Here is a 17086-nt window from a genome sequence, read left to right as displayed (position 1 = left end):
TTCTTTATCAGATTGTATACCGAGATATCGCGCAATGGAAGGCGCACAAGTCATGATTTGGACAATCACAATCATTGATGTCACTTCGACCGTGGAACTAGGCGTGGACGTGGGCGGGAGAGGTCCACAGAATTATTGCAGGCCATTTGTATGAATGGGGAGATCCAATATAACAGGGGCTCTTGATGGATATTAATGGAACCATAAAGATGTTTGTGCAGTAGATGGCTTCTTTCGAGCAGAAATCAGGATTCACGATGAGGTCGCACTCGGAGAATCTGTCATCGCTGCGTAGTGGGTATTTGATGTAAGCCGCTGATTATGGTGAGGTTTGGCTCTCTCTGGTTCCACTGTGATATGTTAACAGTTACCTTAGATGATTGTTCTGCGGGTTATGCCATGGCCATGAGCTTGAAATCCAACGAAAACCTTCAGCTTCTCGAACTTGCTGCCGTTTCTCCCTTTGAGAACTTGTGCTTCTTAATCAACTCTTATCCTGCATCGAGACTGCTTGTGGGAAGATGCTTCCACCCATCAGAGGTGCCGATCCTCAGCATGGATTGCTTTCAAAGTCACCCTTTGACGTTGGTGCACTTTCGCAACAAGGTAAGATCATCTTCGCTCATAACGTCCATAACAAGCACTGGGAAGGATATGATCACAGAAGTCTTCTTTGTAAGCTCTAGACCTCTAACAAATGCAGATGCAGATTCAAAGCTGTGAAACGCAATCAAACTGTCAGCAAAGCAGAGAGCTACGCTACTGACAACTGCAGCAAGGGTAGAGTCAACTTGAATGTCTCCATCATCACCCTGTATCTTGAACACAAGCTACATATGACCATGGATCTGACCCAAGACAAGCGATATCCCAAAATTAATGGTCAAGTGTTCCTTGTATAGTCTGGCTGGCTGATCTTCTTTTCCGGCGAGGTTGAAAAGTTTCCATATGCTGAGCCCATCACTCCTGACCAGATCTAGAATGCTGTTGTTAAACACGGATCTGAATGGTCGCATGCTTTGCTCTCTTCCAATACAACTGGTGCTACTCCGACCGACCTGGAACCTCTTGCCATAATCGACAGCTAACACCCTGCAAGCTCATTGCGCACTCGTAATAACAAACGTGCTTTGACACGGAATGTCGGATGGTCAAAAGCTCTGCGTGCAGATTCGAGAAGGGCAAGGATTTCAATCCTTTTGGGTCAAGCAACGACGTTGACACTCTTACGGCCATCCTTCCCTCCACTCAGCAGGACGTGTGGTTGACAACGACATCGGTCGCATTGAAGTTCAGTCTACTTACAGAAACGAGAAGACACAGAAGCTTCGCTCCCGATTGTAGTGTTCACTTGGTCATAGTGTGCTTCAACGACACCAACAAACTTGCCATGCCGCCAGCAGCGTCAAGCTCATGTTCATTGAGAATTCACGTTGTGATGTTAGGCACATCACCGGACAAGAAGAAGGTGATATTGGTCATCACATTCTCAATCATGCCAGGAGAAGTCGTTGATTTTGTGTTCTTGAGTTTACCCGCTGAACGTGACCGACAGTTACGCCATCGCGCCCGAAGGTATGGTTCACAAGGAGCTGACTCCGCCTAGATTGGAAAAATTCATCCGAACGTCGGCAGTTTCAAGCATCAACGTGTTTTCAACGACTGGGGATTCTCGGCCGAGCTGCTGCTCAGGGTCAAAATCCCATCTTGGTTCGTGAAATCGTGTGTGTCGGTCGAATCATGACTGCGTCCACTCTCTGACATCTGGTACATCACACCAAGATTTTTTGTTAAGGAGAATTGGTATTCCGTTGTAGTCTTGACGCCGTGGGTATTGGATCTGGCTCTGCCACACTTCTGTGACACACGATCTCATGTGAAGCACCATTATTATGACCGGAAGTAGCCGCCTAAATGTCTGAGCCAGACCTCTTCGATAAGCTACCAACTCCATAGCCATATCGCGATGTACAGTCATGCTTCGGTGGACCATGTTCAATGCGCGCAAGATTATCTGTCTTGTAAGATCATGCACAGAAAAGGCTTTCTATCTACTGCGACAATCTCAGCCTAGAAAGACACAACGTTTGACAAGAGTCTGTGTGTTTGATGAGGAGATGCGATATAGATCGCACGAGCCAGGCTGTGCTTGGATGTAGTACTTGAGAAGGGAGCCGGACGAAGCAAGGGCCGATGGACGAGTAGGGTTGAGGTATTGTCCTCTCAACTGATTGTCATGATAAACGGCGCAAATGATGGTACTCTGAGCATAACATAGTGGAAATAATGCTCCCCAAAAGTGACATAGTTGTAAGCAAGAGGCATACAAGAAAATATTGCTTGTGACACTTGAGAGACATGAGCTAGAATCGAGAGCTGCTCAGGGGAATCACCATGTCTGTGACAAACATGACTTCAAACGTCCAGATCGTCCCGAGTGTTGTCATGAAAGAACTTGTGGAGTCTGAGGTCGTGCTGTCGGGCGCGGTGTAGTTTAGGCTTGTGGAGTCTGAGGTCTTACACCAGGTCCTGGACGCAACAAATCCTCCTCATTTGTAACTTTCCTCCCGTCAACACCCTTGAACTTCTGCTCCATCTCTGCGAATTTCTCATCATCAAGCAAGCCCTTGAAACCTCTGACCACATCATTGACCTCTTCAGGACTGAGTTGATTGTAGTCCACGACTTCCCGTTTCGAGTTGAATGATCTGAGCACGCCATCGATGCCTAGATGGTGGAAGCCTTCGTTGGAGGGTGATTTACGGACGGAAGCCATGACTTTGTGCCCGGCAGCGCGATGAGGTGCTGGCTAGTTCAAGGTTAGCTCATCGCTAGTGTAGAAGGAAGGATGCAAACTTGCGTCTTACCACACAGGAAGACATGTTTAGCGCAGAATGTTTTTGCTAGGCAAAGCAGGCTTGGAGTGAACCGAATGAAGAGTGGGAAAGCATGTGAGATTGAGGGATTGTATATGGTCGTATGTCTCGTAAAGACCAGGGTCACGAGATGGAGTTAACCAGCCGCCCGGATCCTTCGACCCACTTTTTCGCCGCATGACTTTGAAACACGATCAATATGCACGAGGATTCCATGCTGTTGTCGAGTGTGTACTTGCGATACAGCCATTGGCTATCGGCGCCAGGGATGTGAGATCTCAGCACGAACAAAAGCCAATGCGATGATCAAAGCGACATCAACACCTTGAGCCATCTCCAGTTTCCAAGTCGTGCGATCCAGTCCGCGTCTGTGCAAGAATGTGGCATCATTATTTTCCGTCAAGGTCATCTCAGCAATATTGGTTTAATCAACCTGGAAGGTCGTCCTACTACCGCTCGCGTCGAAAAGAACGCATCTCAATAGTTGGTTCTCCACCGTTCCCAACGACCTGAGCGTCCACGGAAGTGAATTTGGAGCTGAAAGTGCTCGTCGTGTCTTTGATCTTGCAGAACTCGTTTCCATCAGGATCTTCGATTACGCAGACTTTGTAGCTCGTTTTCGTGTGTCGAAGGTCCAAAAGTCGTTGACCTGTTGTTGAATTTACCAGGCTGCGTCGCAATGTCCAAGATGTGCCGATGTCTTTAGCTGTGAATTCGAAGAGCTTGTCTGTTTGCTCGTCACAAACGACTGCGTCGCGGAAGCGTCGGTCATGACAGCGAAGGCCGAGTGTGCGATTATGTATGGCAATATGGCCGCTGTTTAAGACGATTGGCCTCGTTGGTGGATGAAAATTGGACGTCATGATAAAAAGGAGGATAAAGTCGACACAGCGCTCAATCAGCTGGGTGACGAAACAAAGAAAATGCTGACAACGAATCGCGGCTGCAGACGATTTTACATACCTCTCTTTACTTCACACACATACCCTGCCACGTTCCGAGATTGAAGCATGTCAATCTCAGGTCGACAGTCGGCTTGGTCATGACGTCAATAATCCTTCGAGCCTCAGGCAGGATTGATCTGCGATAATCCTACGGCCGCAGCTTTCCACAATCCATCTTCGCATGGGCAGAACGTTATCTTTGAATCAAGAGCACAAAGAAGCAGGAACAAATAACATGTCGCTGAAAGAGACTCCGAGATTTGGGAGCAAACTCAACGCGGCAAAGGCCGGATTAGCCGCGCTCTTGGCGTGTACACCACATTCTCTGTTCAACACTCATCTTGTCGCATCTTCTGCATTGACATCAGAAAGAGTTGGAAGAAGACAAGATCTTATGTAGGATTGATGAAGTGCTGAACGAAAGACATGTCACGTCTGCTCTCATATCAGCTACTACGCTGACAAAGTGGAACAATCTCACAGCCTCAACCAGCGCTCACAACAATACTGGAAGTCCCTCGAGTGATGAGGTGGGTAGTCATTGTCTTGTAAGAAGGCATGGTGATTTTCAAGATCTCATAAGGCTCGAAGGAGAGTCAAGCCACATCTGCTCTCTCGACAACCGTCATGCCGATATGACACAAGATTGTGCCTCTCTACAGCTCGATCATAGTGAAAGTACGACACTGGGAGTTGAGTCAGTCTATCAGTCCTTGGATCGAAACGCGAGCTCAGCAGTATAAGTTCTGCCTCAATCCTCCAACGGCAGTCTTTCCTGGTCGATTTCGGCAATGAGTCGCTGGCTGGTGGTAGTGTACTTTTCTGCCTGATCCATCCCTTGCTTGATTGCTGGGATGCGCTTTTCCTGCTGAATGTATATTTCCTGGCCCTCATGGATCTAGCCCTGTTTGCCAAAGGTCAAGCATTTGGCCGTTAGCTGTTATGTTTCCGTCGCAGGCATGAGAGCTGCAAAGACAAAAAGTTGTAACTTGATGTTGCCGCCAGAAGCACAAGCATGAAGATCCCAGTTACGTATCTGCTTGACTTCTCAGTGACGGGATTGTTCATTGTGCAGCATGTATGGAGGTCAACGATACATCTGGTAGCACTAGAAGTGAATAGAAGTCAATAGGGACTGCTGGCGTTCATCATTTTCGTCATCTCTTATCCCCGCTACTGACGCAAAACCATCAGATCGTCATCACAACCGAGTCTGCTTCTCTGGCGCAGTCTTTTTGTAAGTTCGCGCTTCGCTGACCACCGCTTCACTTCACTGATATCACCAAAGTCCTGCGCGCTATCCATCACTATAACTCTGCGCACCCAAAGCTTGCGCATTTGTTTCCACACAACACAACCTCTCCTACACCACTACACCCAAGAGCCATCAGGTAAGTTTTATCTCGCTCGCTTTTATTCCGTCGCGCATTGCTGACGTGAACAGTAACAATGGCTCCTCTTCCCGTCATCAAGGCTGTCGACGAGAAAGTCGCTCTCGATATTATCGAGCAGCGTAGTCTTGTCCGACTCCAAACCCCTGGCGACAGTAAGTCCTGTTCTTGACCTTCGTCTTTACCCTTGAACTCCCTCTTGCGCGCTGCAAGCCTATTTCGCTTGCGCGTACAGTTTGATACACCGCCTGATTCATTCCGTCTCTTCTGCACCTGGCCGCTTGCCGCGCTCATTGCTTTCCTCGGCGCGTCACAACTGCATCCTTCCTTCGCCTCTACCACTCTACCTGTTCTTTCTTCCGCCTCCATCTACTTTTTCTTCCGCTCGGCGCACTTTCTGACATGCTCGTAGACCTTCACTGTGGCCTCTTCGCCATGGCGTCAAGTATCAGATCCCCGAACAACATACAGCCCCTCGACTGGGACTCGGAGCTCTCAGAGGAACATCTGCACTTCAACCGACTCCAAGACTGCGTCAAACCCGCCGGTGACAAGCTGAAGTCGATGAACCCTGAGCTCGGCAAGGAGACACCCAATACCGTCGACTTCTTCAACGTCGATATGCTCGCTTACATCCTCGCCCATTACAACTCCTTGAGCACGACTAGCCCGAAGATCAAGTTGTACGCCATCGGCGCTGACATCACCTACGAGATCTCGTCGCCCGTCAACAATCCTCCCCACAAGAAGAAGGACGTCGAAATGTTGAGTATCGTCATCCACAATATCGCCGACCTTCATTGGGAAGGCTATGGCCATCAAGGCCTTGGCAAGGTTTCCAAGTACGCCGACAACCCCCCTGGTACAGCTGATGGCCCCCCCTCCCCTCATGGCAGTATAGCCGCCGCCGTCACCACCGCTACTACCACACCCGCCGCTACCTGGGATGAGAAGTACAAGGCTGCTGAGCTCAAGTATCGTGAGAAGTTCAAGCTTTCTCTCGACGCAAAGGTCGACCCTGAGTCAGTCAAGATGGCGTTCACCATCGACTCCACCCCTCTAGTCGATTACCACTCCGAGTCTGATGACGAGGACGAGCCCAAGCCCGAGCTGAAGAAGGATGAGAGCAACGGCACTGTCCCTACTGGAGATACGCCTGCCGTCGAAGACGTTGTGAAGATGTACCCTGTGGCTGGTGTCGATCCCATTGGAGAGTTAACAACCATCGCTCGTATCCAACACCCTGCGGAGAAGTCGATGGACTGGCAGAAAGTCCACTCTTCTGACAAGTTCAGGTGCAAGCTCAAGGTCATCAGACCCAATTTGCGCCGGTCCAAACAGCTCTACCACCCCACACAAGCCTGCAACGAGAATGGAGTTGGCTTGACCTTCAGTATCGAATCTCAAGATCTGGCTCCTAGGATCCGTCTTACCTTGGGCCTCACCCGCAACGCGCAAGCTACCGATGCTATGGGTCATCAGGTTCCTGCCCATACTGGTTACGTCGAATTCATGTTTGGTCGTGTTTTCACCGATCCTAATGATTGTTCTACCACCCCGAACCAGATCTCAAACCTCAGTTACGAATACGATCACGAGCACACCTCAGCCTCCATCCACTTCTCTACCGCTGGCGCCACCTCGAACAATCTCAAATGTCTCATCGATTATGGTGACGCAGAAGATGGTAAAGGTCACAATCGTGTGCACAATATCCGCCTCACCCAAGCGGAGAAGGAAATGGTCAAGTACCTCTGCCAATTGACGCACATTACTGAGGGCAAGACACGCGACATCACCATCATGATTCGCCCCGGAGCTAAGGAGAAGGAGTCTCACAAGAATGGTACCCACAACGCTATCGACGACATGCTCGACAAGCTACCGTTCAAAGGCAGCGTTTCCACTGAGATGAAGCATTCCATGACTGTCGTTCCTCTTGACCAATATCGCGACGTTCACCACAAGCCTCGCGTCCAGTATGGTGAAATGCCTACGCCCAAGAGAGTGTATGACGAGCATCATCCCTGCTTGCCTATGCGTCCTGTCGCTGCCTGGCCTGATGCTGATATCGCAAGCATTACTCTTGCCAACAGCGTTCATGTTCAGCATGTTGAAGCCGAGGTCATTCTCGACGCGCTCATGTTGAAGCTGCAGAAGGTCAAGCTCTTGACTCTTGGAGACATGATCCTCATTGCCGTTACCTGGGATAAACAAGTGCTGGCTGGACTCTCTGCTGATGAGCGCATCACATATCCTCTCGGCACCCAGATCTTCTTCACTGTTCACAACGCCAGAACCAAGACCGCTGTTTCTGACGATGTCAAGCCTCGCAAGGCCTTCGGAAACGTCATCAACAACGTTTACAATGTTTCTTGCGATGTCCTGGTTGCAATTCAAAACAAGAAGGCTGAAGACTTTCTCGGAATGACCTCTCCATTAAGATCTGGAAAGGACGCCGTCTCTTACTGGGCTGGCTTGGAAGCAAAGGTCAACAACAACAGCTGTAAAGCCATGATCTATGCTGTTGCAACCACATACGAACGTGGCTCATGGGTTACCGCTCACAACCCCGCTCTACTCAATGATGGTGCCGCACTTGCTCTCAGAGACCTGTTTGACAGCGTTACTTGCACTGAGCAGGTGTTGAAGCATGCACTCCATGAACTCATGACAGCTCGCAGCTGGAACAGAGGTCAGCTAGCTCACATCGACCAGGTCATGCACGCTCCTGGTGGCATGGCACTTCTTACTGGTTCAAGTGGCTCTGGCAAGACTGAGATAATGGTTCACATAATGGCCTACGTCCTCAGACTCGGCTTTACCGTCATCTGCACTGGCATGAAGCACGCAACCTTGGACTTGATCGCAAAGAAGTTCGAGAACAAGTTCCCTCAGCTTGAAGCACCTCTCCGTGCATACAACCCCACATCGGAGAGCCTGAGCATCGAGGAGCCTGTCTTTACCGCATCCGACGAGAGTGACTTGCTTGCTTTGGACATGATTCGCGCCGAGCTCGCTGAACACAAGAAGAAGCGCACTCGTCTACAGTCTGAGAACTCGATTCAGCACAGAGTTCTCCAGAACATGGACCGCACCGACATGCCCGAAATGATCAGAATGATCGCCAGTGGCTCAGAGTGTGGCATACCCGTCTACGCCGACAAGACCTTGCACAACTTCCGCCAGATTTTCAAGGATGGACTTGCGGCTCGCGAAGAGCACCCCTTCTCTGACAAGGAGTTCTGGACCGACGAACGCATGAACCTCTTCAAGCATGCATACGAAGCTCTGCGAGCTGAAGTCATTCAGAACTCAAAGGTGCTAGTTACCACCATGCTCAACGCATACAACAAGGAAGTCAGGCAGAACTTCAGCCAGAACAAGATGTGCATCAGGTTCGATGACGAAGCTCAGGCATGTGCCGAGCAGCCATCCCTCATCCCTTCTTCCATCTGCGGCTACTCAAAGAACATAAAACTTTGGTGCATGTATGGCGACTTGAAGCAGAGCGGTGTAATCAACCTTACCGGAAAGAACTTCGACAATACTGTCGACGTCTTCTACAAGCAGTCAGACATGTCCCTGTTCTTGAGGCTCAACCTGATGGGTCACCCATTGGTCGATCTGCGCTACCAGTGGCGTCAGAACGAGCACCTGTTTGAAATGCTCAACCAGTTGCACTACCATATGAGCATCATCACCACCGGCAACATGAAGAAGCCCATGTCCGAGCACACTACACTTATGGGAAAAGTTCTCGGCCTCACTGACGCTGAGATTGCGAAGCAGACAGAGAAGCAGAAGCGCATGCTCTATGTCAATGTCGCGACTCCTACCATGAAGTCCAGAGACTCTCACTCTCGCGCCAACCCTGGTTACGCTGCCTGGGTCATCCTCGTCCTCTTTCCTCTCCTGCTTGCAGAGTTTGGCGAGAAGTTGCAAGAGGATGTCATGCTCATCGTCCCTTATGCTAAGCAGAAGGAGCTCTATCTTCGCTGGTACTTCGAGCTCCGCAAGCAAGGTTGGACCGATAAGCAGCTTCCCCGTATCAGCACCATCGACGTCTCTCACGGCGACGAGTCCAAATTTGTCATCCTGGACCTCGTCAACGACGAATATGAGGGCTTCTTGCAAGACCCGGCGCGTACCTGTGTCGCTTGGGGACGCGCCAAGGATGGAATGTTTACCATCGGCGGTAACATGTCTCAGGTGGACGATAGCCACAAGGTCAAGAAGTTCAGAGATGCTACCGATGGTGACAAGCTCAAGGACTTCGTCCTCTACCGCCCTATTCGTCACTGGAAGAGGTACTACGAAGATAACCTCTGTGCCTTCAAGACTGCTCCTCCTGAATTCGTTGTTCCTGACGACCTCGCTTTCTACGATGAGGTTGAGTCTCAAGAGGATGAGGCTACTGCTCCTGTTGAGGACGAGGCTAAGTCTGAAGAGGAGGCTGTTGCTCCTACTGAGGACGAGGCTAAGTCTGGCGAGGAGGCTGATGCTCCTGCTGGTGACTGGGGTGTTTCTGAGTGGAACACTGCCGCTACTGATGCATGGACTGATGCTCCTGCCGCTGAGATGGCTTGGGACGAAGCTCCTCCTCCTCCCGCCTACGATTCTCAAGCCGAAGAGTCCGACAACGGAGTCGACGGCGGACCTGACTCTGGATCCTGGGAGCCACAGAATGGCATTGACATCGGCGAAGATGCCTACAAGGTCAAGGAAGAATGAAGAAAGAAAGTTTTTCGTTGTGTACTATTAGCTATTCAAAACAAAGCTGACGAGGTCGGCAAGGCACGGTAGATAGAAAAGAATCGAAAGAGTCTCTCATTCGAAGTACATGTCTTTCATCATCAGTGAAACCTCATTGACTACAGAAGAAGCAACAGGATAACCAGCACAGTGTTTTCTTTCTCCAAGGTGGAGAGACTTGCTCCGCATGCGCAAAAACTACAGGCAAGGGTAAGAGAGAAGCTGCTCATCCAGTCAGTCAAGGTAGTAGCAGGCATTCTGTCATCCGCTGACCCTTTTATTCTTCAAAGTCACTGACCCGTTCAATTAGATATGTCGGTGGTCGCTCGCGTAGCCAACATCGCAAAGATCGGCGACTTCTCGATTACTTTGAGATGCGCACCGCCGCCGATCCAGAGATGCCACTCCGCAAGACGGCAGCAAGTTCAAGCAAAATCCTCCGTACGTCCGTAATGCTCGCGCCGATCGCTGCTCCGCTTGACTTTGGCTCGAGACACGAACGGCGAAGAGCACGCTCAACATGGTAAGAGATGGTAGCACGCCGTATACATTTCCAGGTCACGCTTTGGACGCGCATCAACGTGGCAACCTCGGGCGGAGCAACGTTCATGGTTGCAGCGCCGTGCAAGCTCGGTCAGTACAAGTAGCCGCGTTCGAAGTCACTGCGTTACGACCACGCTGTCTGGAACGTTCAGGTACCCAGGATGAACTGGATCCGACCGTGCCGTCCCGCAGCGCAACCACGACCAGCCATTTCGATGCCGAAGCCACTTTCCCCTCGGTCGTCACTCGACCTCCTCGGTTCAATGTTGCTGCGATGCACAGTTGTTACGACCCTCGTTGTCAGTCCAGCACTTTGAAGCCCGTATCTCCTTTGCACAGGCTCCTCGAACAGCCTTCCGGACCAAAACATCCAAATTTCAAGAGAGGGGAAGATCAATAGGACAGCGCATAAGGAAATAACCGTCGCCTGAGTGGCCTCGAAGCGATTCTCCTTTTGAAGGAAGCTGTTGGCCGAGTCGGTGTCATTGCTTGTCTGCTTCAATTCTTCGACTGTCCAAGTCCTGCTGCTGCCATAGTCCCCGGCGCGCTTCTGAATCTTGAGTATTGCGACATGACCTTGTTTGCCAAATAACTTGATAGACTCGCTTGAACCCCACATCTACGTGTATTCGTACTGCTCTTGCTTTATCAGTCCTATCCCTCTGCTCGGAACGTGCCTCGAAATGGGCTTTCTCTCCATTCTGATCGGCGAACAAGCACTTCTGTAAGCGGGTCGCCGAAAGATGGAATCCCGGAACTCATTCATACTACGACCTTCCTCTGTTTGCTTCTTTGGTGATGAAACTCTTTGACGGCACATAGATTCCAAAGTCTGACCTTGCATCGTGAAGTCAAGTTCTGCCTCTTTGCGAGCATTTTTAGATCTTGCAGCTCTGACCTCGGGATGAATGTTGTGATAGAACGTCACTGTTGTCCGCATCCCTTTCTCTGTACGAACAGTCTTCTACAGTCGCAATTTAAGAGGGTATACACGCTTTCCGCTTGACATATGTACAGTCTTACGAGCTTTCCTCGCCGGGGTGGTCTCTGTAGCACCATTCGTCATCGAGATCCTATCACTATACTGGAGCCGTGCCTACTTATGATTCGGGATATTTCTCTTATTGAATGTCAGAAGTTCTAGCGAAAGCACCTCTTGCGTTGTCGAATCGAGCTGATGACACATGTAATAGACCTATAGCTGAATGTGGCACTCTACACTGCACAAATGGCCACAGACTTACCAGCCAGCGGAGGGACTGCTATCAGGGTTGATAAGGTTTACCACTGTAACGAACAGCGACTGATAGACTAAATTGAGTACAATTCTGAGTCGGGCTTGATCGGGCGAACTTCGCGAGACCCTTTGTATCAAACTTGTCATTTCTTTCTTTCTTTCTTTCTTTCTTCCCTTTCACCAATCATCAAAACATCACCTTCTCTCTCTAGCAAACATCCTCGGACTCTTTGAATCCCAAGCCCAACTTTGATTCATACATTAGTTTGTATAGGATCCCTTTTTGCGCAATTACTTTGCCGGGAGTTCAGGTTCATCGTCGAAAGAGATTCTGTTGCGCTTCAGAACTCATCAGCACTACTGGCTCCACGACGGCAGGGGGCTCGTAGAAAACATCACAGTTTCTCCAGTCTGTCGTCCTTCTACCAATTCTATGTAATTGTAAGCAAGAAAAGTGGAAAAACCCTCACAGTTCGATTCCTTGTTCGTGTAATCAGCGCGCGCTTTCACTAATCTCCCATCTAGACTACAACTCCATTTCCGATCGCCCTCCCGTCATCTCAACCCAAGAGCACTACTCCTCTGCGCAAACATCCACACCATCACATTTGATATTTCGCCATGACTACCTCAATTGGCGATCTGTCCGAAGATCTGCTACTCAAGATATACGATGATAACTTGCGCGACAGACCATCTCTCCTGGCTGCCGTGAAGGTCAACAAGAGGTGGTACGAAGCCCTGACGAAACTGCTGTGGCGCCGCGCACCAAAGTCTGCTCTCTGTCCTATCCAATCGCTGTCACTGCGACAAGCTCGCGCAGAGCACATGACAAAGATTGAAAACATCACATCCAGCGACCGCACAGATCATCAACATCTTGAGTTCAAATCCCTCAAATCTGTCGACATCCACATCACCGATACTTCAAACATGGCTTCCTTCCGCCCATACTTGCAGGTCGGCTTGGAAATCGTGCGCTTCACTAGCCCCGTTGAGTTCACGCCCGAAATCGTTGACGGGCTTAAGAAGTGCACAAACATCAACACTCTCGTGTTCCTCCAGAGGCTGAACACATCAGATACACGTCTGTTAATTGACTTCTTCCGTGGATTCGAGCACCTCCGCAGTGTGTATTTCGAACATCCCATTCATCTTGTCGAACAAAGGAATTCAACCTGCCTATCGGCCGCAATTTGCGCCGCGATGCTCGACCAGTCTACCGTTCAAAGTCTGAGCATTCACCACGAACTTGGCTCAGATTTTGAGCAATTACAGAAGAGCATGACCAATCCAACTCCAATCAACAAAGTCTCATACCTGAGTCTAAGAGGTGCATTCTATTGCATCAGCCCGGTTCTTTCTGTGGTGGTAAGGACCTTGACAACTCTGAATTTGCGCATCACAACCAGCGGTATTGGAGGAACGTGCGCCTTGATTGGTCGTCTGTCTCAATTGAGGTTCCTCGTCCTCCAATTACCGCCCGATACCGGGTTGCAACATCACGATCTCGAAGCTCTGGGTGGTCTCTCTACGCTCTACCATCTCTGGATCACCACTTCACGCGATACAATGACAAGCCCATTATCGCTCGTCTGGTTGTCGGATGAAGACTTCATGCAATGGTTGACAAGGTTTGAGTGCCTACAAGATCTTCGTTTGCACTGGCTCTGCCCTTTGCTCGGTCAAGAGTCTTTCGTCACGATAGCTACTCACTGTTCTGAGCTTCGTGCCTGTGAGATCTCTTGGAACCTCGACCTGCGCGCCTGGCAGTATCTGAAAGACATGGCGTATACTATGCTCAAGCTGAGATACTTGACAATCAGCGAAGTTGACGCGTTCGGAGGACCAGGCCTTGATGTGTGAGTGGAAAGGATGTTTTTGGCCTTGCGGGCCTCGCTAATATGTGTTAGTGAAGAGGTAAAAACCGCAGCTGAGGAGCACATCAATACCCTCCGTTCTATCGCGCCAAACCTTCTCGAGTTCGATGCTTCCGAACGGAGCAATGAGAGCCTAGTTTTGAGAGATGCATTCTCGCCCCTCATCGGTCCACTCGACTATGACTCGGTGTACGAGATGTAGAGTCTTGAGTGTAGTCTGACAGACTTGATCAGAATGTCCGTGGATGGCGAAGTATTATGGCAATAGACTTCCTAACGTGTATTTTCCTCGTAAAAAAGAATCAAGCTTTCAAAGTCTCCACTACTTGTCCTCATTTTCCTATGCAAAAGTCGTCAATCAATCGGTGTGTCGTGTAGCCGGTTATCGTTGAACACAATTGTTGCAATTTTGAGCTATATTTCTGTTTTGAGCTATATTTCTATACATTACGCACCCGATTCTTATAGATAGATTTTTAAATCTATATTGTAGATACCTTAGTATATAAAGTACGATAGTATAGTCTTATAAACTTCTATAAGTAAGAATTGAAAAATTACTACTATTAGTATTAGTATTTAACATCTTTTTAGAAATTATGTCTAATTACTTTAAAAAGGTTAACTTAGGCTTGAAACTTTGTATATGTTTTCTACTTAATAATAACTATAACGTTATTATATAGGAGAATACGTCTTATAGTAATAAAATTCTTACCTAAAAATTTAGTAATAGTATCGGTATTAGCATATATTTGTCGTATTATCCAGCTTCTCCTGGGAGACTTCGTCGGTTGTGTCTATCATCGAAGGCTTCACAGAATCAATTATCGCAAGGGCGAAAATGCTTTACTCCAGATACTCGATGACAAGGGGAAGACGTAGTTTTGTTTCGTACGCCGCAGGATGACTATACATAGATTATTGTCCCTTCATTTGCCAGCATTGCGAGACTTCACGGTCTTCAGCTCCTGTATTTGACTACTACAGTATGGCCTTGGGTGCAATGACACGGAAACCACCAGCATTTGTGAAAATAGCTTTATTTTTCCCCATCAAGCGTGGTCATAGATGCCATACAAGTGTTGGAATGCTTGATGTTTGCGTCATTGATTGCTTGCACCGTTTTCCCTCGAATATACGCCAACGCCAAGGGACTTGGAATTGGACTTGCTGGCTTCTGATTGGCTGGAACGAGTGAGCTCGGGAGACAGCTTTACTACATAGAAGACACGCACATACTCTCCTTCCTTCCTCATCACACAACAAAATTTCTCTTCTTTTTCGAAATCATGAATCCTATCTTCTCTCGCCTCTGTTGGACGCTTTGCCGCAATTAATCCCAAGCCCAAACCTTGATCCATGCATTAACTTGTATGCGATCCCATTTGTGCGGATTCATTTCCGCCGGGAGTTCAGGTTTCTTGCGTACCCAGTGCCTCATTCACACGCTGACAGACGTGTATCGACAATTCCTCCAGACGATGGTGTTTCGCAAGAAGCGCTCATTGTAGCATGAGGTCAATTACGGTCTTCCAGGGAGTGACGCCCTGCGAGGTCCTGCCGTAAAACATCAGACCAAGCATCAAGGTATGTTCTTCGCTCCTGCTCTTACTGAGAAAGGAGCACTGTCCATTCTTTCCTGGTGAAGATTTCTGATGAATGGGCAGCACCTACCCAGCATGATTCCAGCTTCATGTTCAGTTACCCTCCTTTCTCCTTCCCTCGAACATACTCCCTTCCCTTCATCTCCTCAAATCCATCACCCTCCCCTTGACTCATTCCCCTCGATACTCTTCTCCTCAATACCTGTGTATCGTCTCCTACCATGGGTGAAAAACGGCAGATCACAATTTCCATGGCCTTCCGCAACGTCAAGCCTAGAATCGACAGATTCGAGCTCATGCAGATGCCTTTACCGCTGCAAGCCATGCCCTCACCCCGACTTGTACGCCCCCGTCGAGTCGTGATCGATCTCACCCATGATGATGACGATGACGGCCAGCCCTCTCAAATCGTACCACCCTGTTTTCGAGAACTACACGACATGCAAGCAGCCAACGCCACTACCCCAGAAGTCTATGTCACCCACGCTGAAACTGCGGCTACAATCACTCGTCTCCTCAACTCAGCCGACTATGCCAAACCCGGATGCTCTGAAGACTTGCAGGTCCATATCGCCGAGCTCCAGACCCAAGCACCAACACAGCCTTATGTCTCGTGTGGCGACGTTCGCGGCTTTCGTTACCAAGACAAATCTATCAAAGTCGAGTTCGAAGCACTGGTCACGGAGGTTATGCTTGCAGAGGAACGACTACAGCGCCAACATTTCGAGAGCCCCTACGGATCCAAAGACGCGACTGTCGTTGGTATTGCACAGTATCCATCGATGGGTAGCGTCGACCAACTCTACGGCGGGTTCAACGATGCCAGCAACAACTCCATCGCTGTCCTTGGCTCGATCCTTGGTGGCTTTCAGGACACCCTCGTATTCGATAGATACCCCTACAGGGTGGATCCCAACTCTGTAGGCAGAGACGTTGGCTTGAGCTATACAGAACCTGCACGCAACCTCTTTGACAAGTTCGCCAAAAAACTCTGGTCGTCGTCCAATGCGAAAGTCGGCATTCTTTTTGGAAAGTTCCAGCACCTGTGGTACATTTCCACCTTCGCCCAGAAGAAGCAAGCCTTTGGCGTTTCGCTCGGTGACCACACCATCTTCAAAGGCAAGACTCATGCATGGATCGAGCTGGACGAAGCCAAGCAGATCAAAAAACTCGTATTCACCTTCTTCCATCCCAGTAAGTCGTAGTCAGATTGTGCAACTCTGTTTCGAGCTCCATACTGACAAGCTTTAGGTGCCGCCGGCCGTGGAACCATCTCCAAATCCGATAAAATGAACGATCCCATCATCCAAATCCTCTTTGACACGATCCGAGCCGTGACTGCGCGAGCCACAATGCCCATTCAACTCAGCTCCGAGCTTCTCACAAGTACGAATGCTTTCGTCCTCGCCCGCGTCAAGCCCGTCACGGACGTTTCGATCAACTCCGTCGACGATCCCACTTGCTTTGCCCGACTTCTCGAGACCGGTCACGTCACCTGGGGCTCTGCCGAGCCGTTCTCGACCATGTCCGACCTGCATAGCAAGTGGCGCCGCGTATACGATTGTCTCAAACTTATGATGGCCGCCCAGAAGTCTTTCGAAATCACCATCCCCTCTGAATACATTCCCGCCCATCTCATCACCTTTCTCAAAACTCTCCTGAAGCGCACGTTTGAACGCCACGAACACCTCAACACCATTGAATCCATGTTTGCCCATATTATCATGAGATGCACGCTGCCTCATGGACAAGATCCAGCCCTCGAGATTGCCTTCACGCGTGCTCTCGCCAACCTCGACCTCAGCTACCCGGAATCTCCTCTGACAAACAACCATTCCGAAGGAGGCATGGCA

The 17086-nt window shown here is 49.5% G+C and overlaps 6 protein-coding genes across 6 annotated transcripts; 2 read left to right on the top strand and 4 right to left on the bottom strand.

Moving 5' to 3' along the window:
* Positions 1-2494: 2494 nt before the first annotated feature.
* Positions 2495-2882, bottom strand: AUEXF2481DRAFT_9243 (uncharacterized protein; the record flags this gene model as incomplete). The annotated part of the gene is made up of 2 exons (XM_013483680.1): positions 2495-2809; positions 2868-2882. The coding sequence occupies 2 exons, from the start codon at positions 2880-2882 to the stop codon at positions 2495-2497; spliced, it is 330 nt and encodes a 109-aa protein (XP_013339134.1).
* A 194-nt stretch (positions 2883-3076) lies between these two features.
* AUEXF2481DRAFT_534372 (uncharacterized protein) lies at positions 3077-4016 on the bottom strand. Its single transcript, XM_013483730.1, has 3 exons — positions 3973-4016; positions 3838-3911; positions 3077-3757 (listed from the first exon to the last, which is right to left on the bottom strand). The coding sequence occupies exons 1-3, from the start codon at positions 4001-4003 to the stop codon at positions 3326-3328; spliced, it is 537 nt and encodes a 178-aa protein (XP_013339184.1). The 5' UTR covers positions 4004-4016; the 3' UTR covers positions 3077-3325.
* A 1253-nt stretch (positions 4017-5269) lies between these two features.
* Positions 5270-10021, top strand: AUEXF2481DRAFT_92785 (uncharacterized protein; the record flags this gene model as incomplete). The annotated part of the gene is made up of 2 exons (XM_013483729.1): positions 5270-5366; positions 5624-10021. 2 exons carry the CDS (start codon positions 5270-5272, stop codon positions 9943-9945), a joined length of 4419 nt encoding a protein of 1472 aa, XP_013339183.1. The 3' UTR covers positions 9946-10021.
* Positions 10022-10200: 179 nt separating this feature from the next.
* AUEXF2481DRAFT_534343 (uncharacterized protein) lies at positions 10201-10573 on the bottom strand. Its single transcript, XM_013483728.1, has one exon. It carries the CDS (start codon positions 10486-10488, stop codon positions 10273-10275), a length of 216 nt encoding a protein of 71 aa, XP_013339182.1. The 5' UTR covers positions 10489-10573; the 3' UTR covers positions 10201-10272.
* Positions 10476-11587, bottom strand: AUEXF2481DRAFT_44880 (uncharacterized protein). The gene has a single exon (XM_013483695.1). The coding sequence runs from the start codon at positions 11126-11128 to the stop codon at positions 10658-10660; it is 471 nt and encodes a 156-aa protein (XP_013339149.1). The 5' UTR covers positions 11129-11587; the 3' UTR covers positions 10476-10657.
* A 320-nt stretch (positions 11588-11907) lies between these two features.
* AUEXF2481DRAFT_92784 (uncharacterized protein) lies at positions 11908-13957 on the top strand. Its single transcript, XM_013483727.1, has 3 exons — positions 11908-12217; positions 12272-13608; positions 13660-13957. The coding sequence occupies exons 2-3, from the start codon at positions 12368-12370 to the stop codon at positions 13826-13828; spliced, it is 1410 nt and encodes a 469-aa protein (XP_013339181.1). The 5' UTR covers positions 11908-12217; positions 12272-12367; the 3' UTR covers positions 13829-13957.
* The last annotated feature ends 3129 nt before the right edge of the window (positions 13958-17086 follow it).

This window comes from Aureobasidium subglaciale (assembly GCF_000721755.1).
Source record: "Aureobasidium subglaciale EXF-2481 unplaced genomic scaffold scaffold_38, whole genome shotgun sequence".
Classification (NCBI taxonomy): Eukaryota; Fungi; Ascomycota; class Dothideomycetes; order Dothideales; family Saccotheciaceae; genus Aureobasidium; species Aureobasidium subglaciale.
The sequence above is the reverse complement of the archived record's forward strand: the minus strand, read 5'-3'. Positions and strand labels throughout refer to the sequence as shown.

Bases quoted from the DNA above. Each gene is read 5' to 3' on its own strand.
- AUEXF2481DRAFT_534343 (XM_013483728.1), bottom strand. From the start codon at position 10,488: ATGTTGAGCGTGCTCTTCGCCGTTCGTGTCTCGAGCCAAAGTCAAGCG.
- AUEXF2481DRAFT_44880 (XM_013483695.1), bottom strand. From the start codon at position 11,128: ATGTGGGGTTCAAGCGAGTCTATCAAGTTATTTGGCAAACAAGGTCAT.
- AUEXF2481DRAFT_92784 (XM_013483727.1), top strand. From the start codon at position 12,368: ATGACTACCTCAATTGGCGATCTGTCCGAAGATCTGCTACTCAAGATA. The intron at 13,609-13,659 runs GTGAGTGGAAAG...AATATGTGTTAG, and splicing joins GGAGGACCAGGCCTTGATGT to TGAAGAGGTAAAAACCGCAG.
- AUEXF2481DRAFT_534372 (XM_013483730.1), bottom strand. From the start codon at position 4,003: ATGCGAAGATGGATTGTGGAAAGCTGCGGCC. The intron at 3,912-3,972 runs GTAGGATTATCG...GTCATGACCAAG, and splicing joins GATTGTGGAAAGCTGCGGCC to CCGACTGTCGACCTGAGATT. The intron at 3,758-3,837 runs ATGTAAAATCGT...CGCTGTGTCGAC, and splicing joins TGTGTGAAGTAAAGAGAGGT to TTTATCCTCCTTTTTATCAT.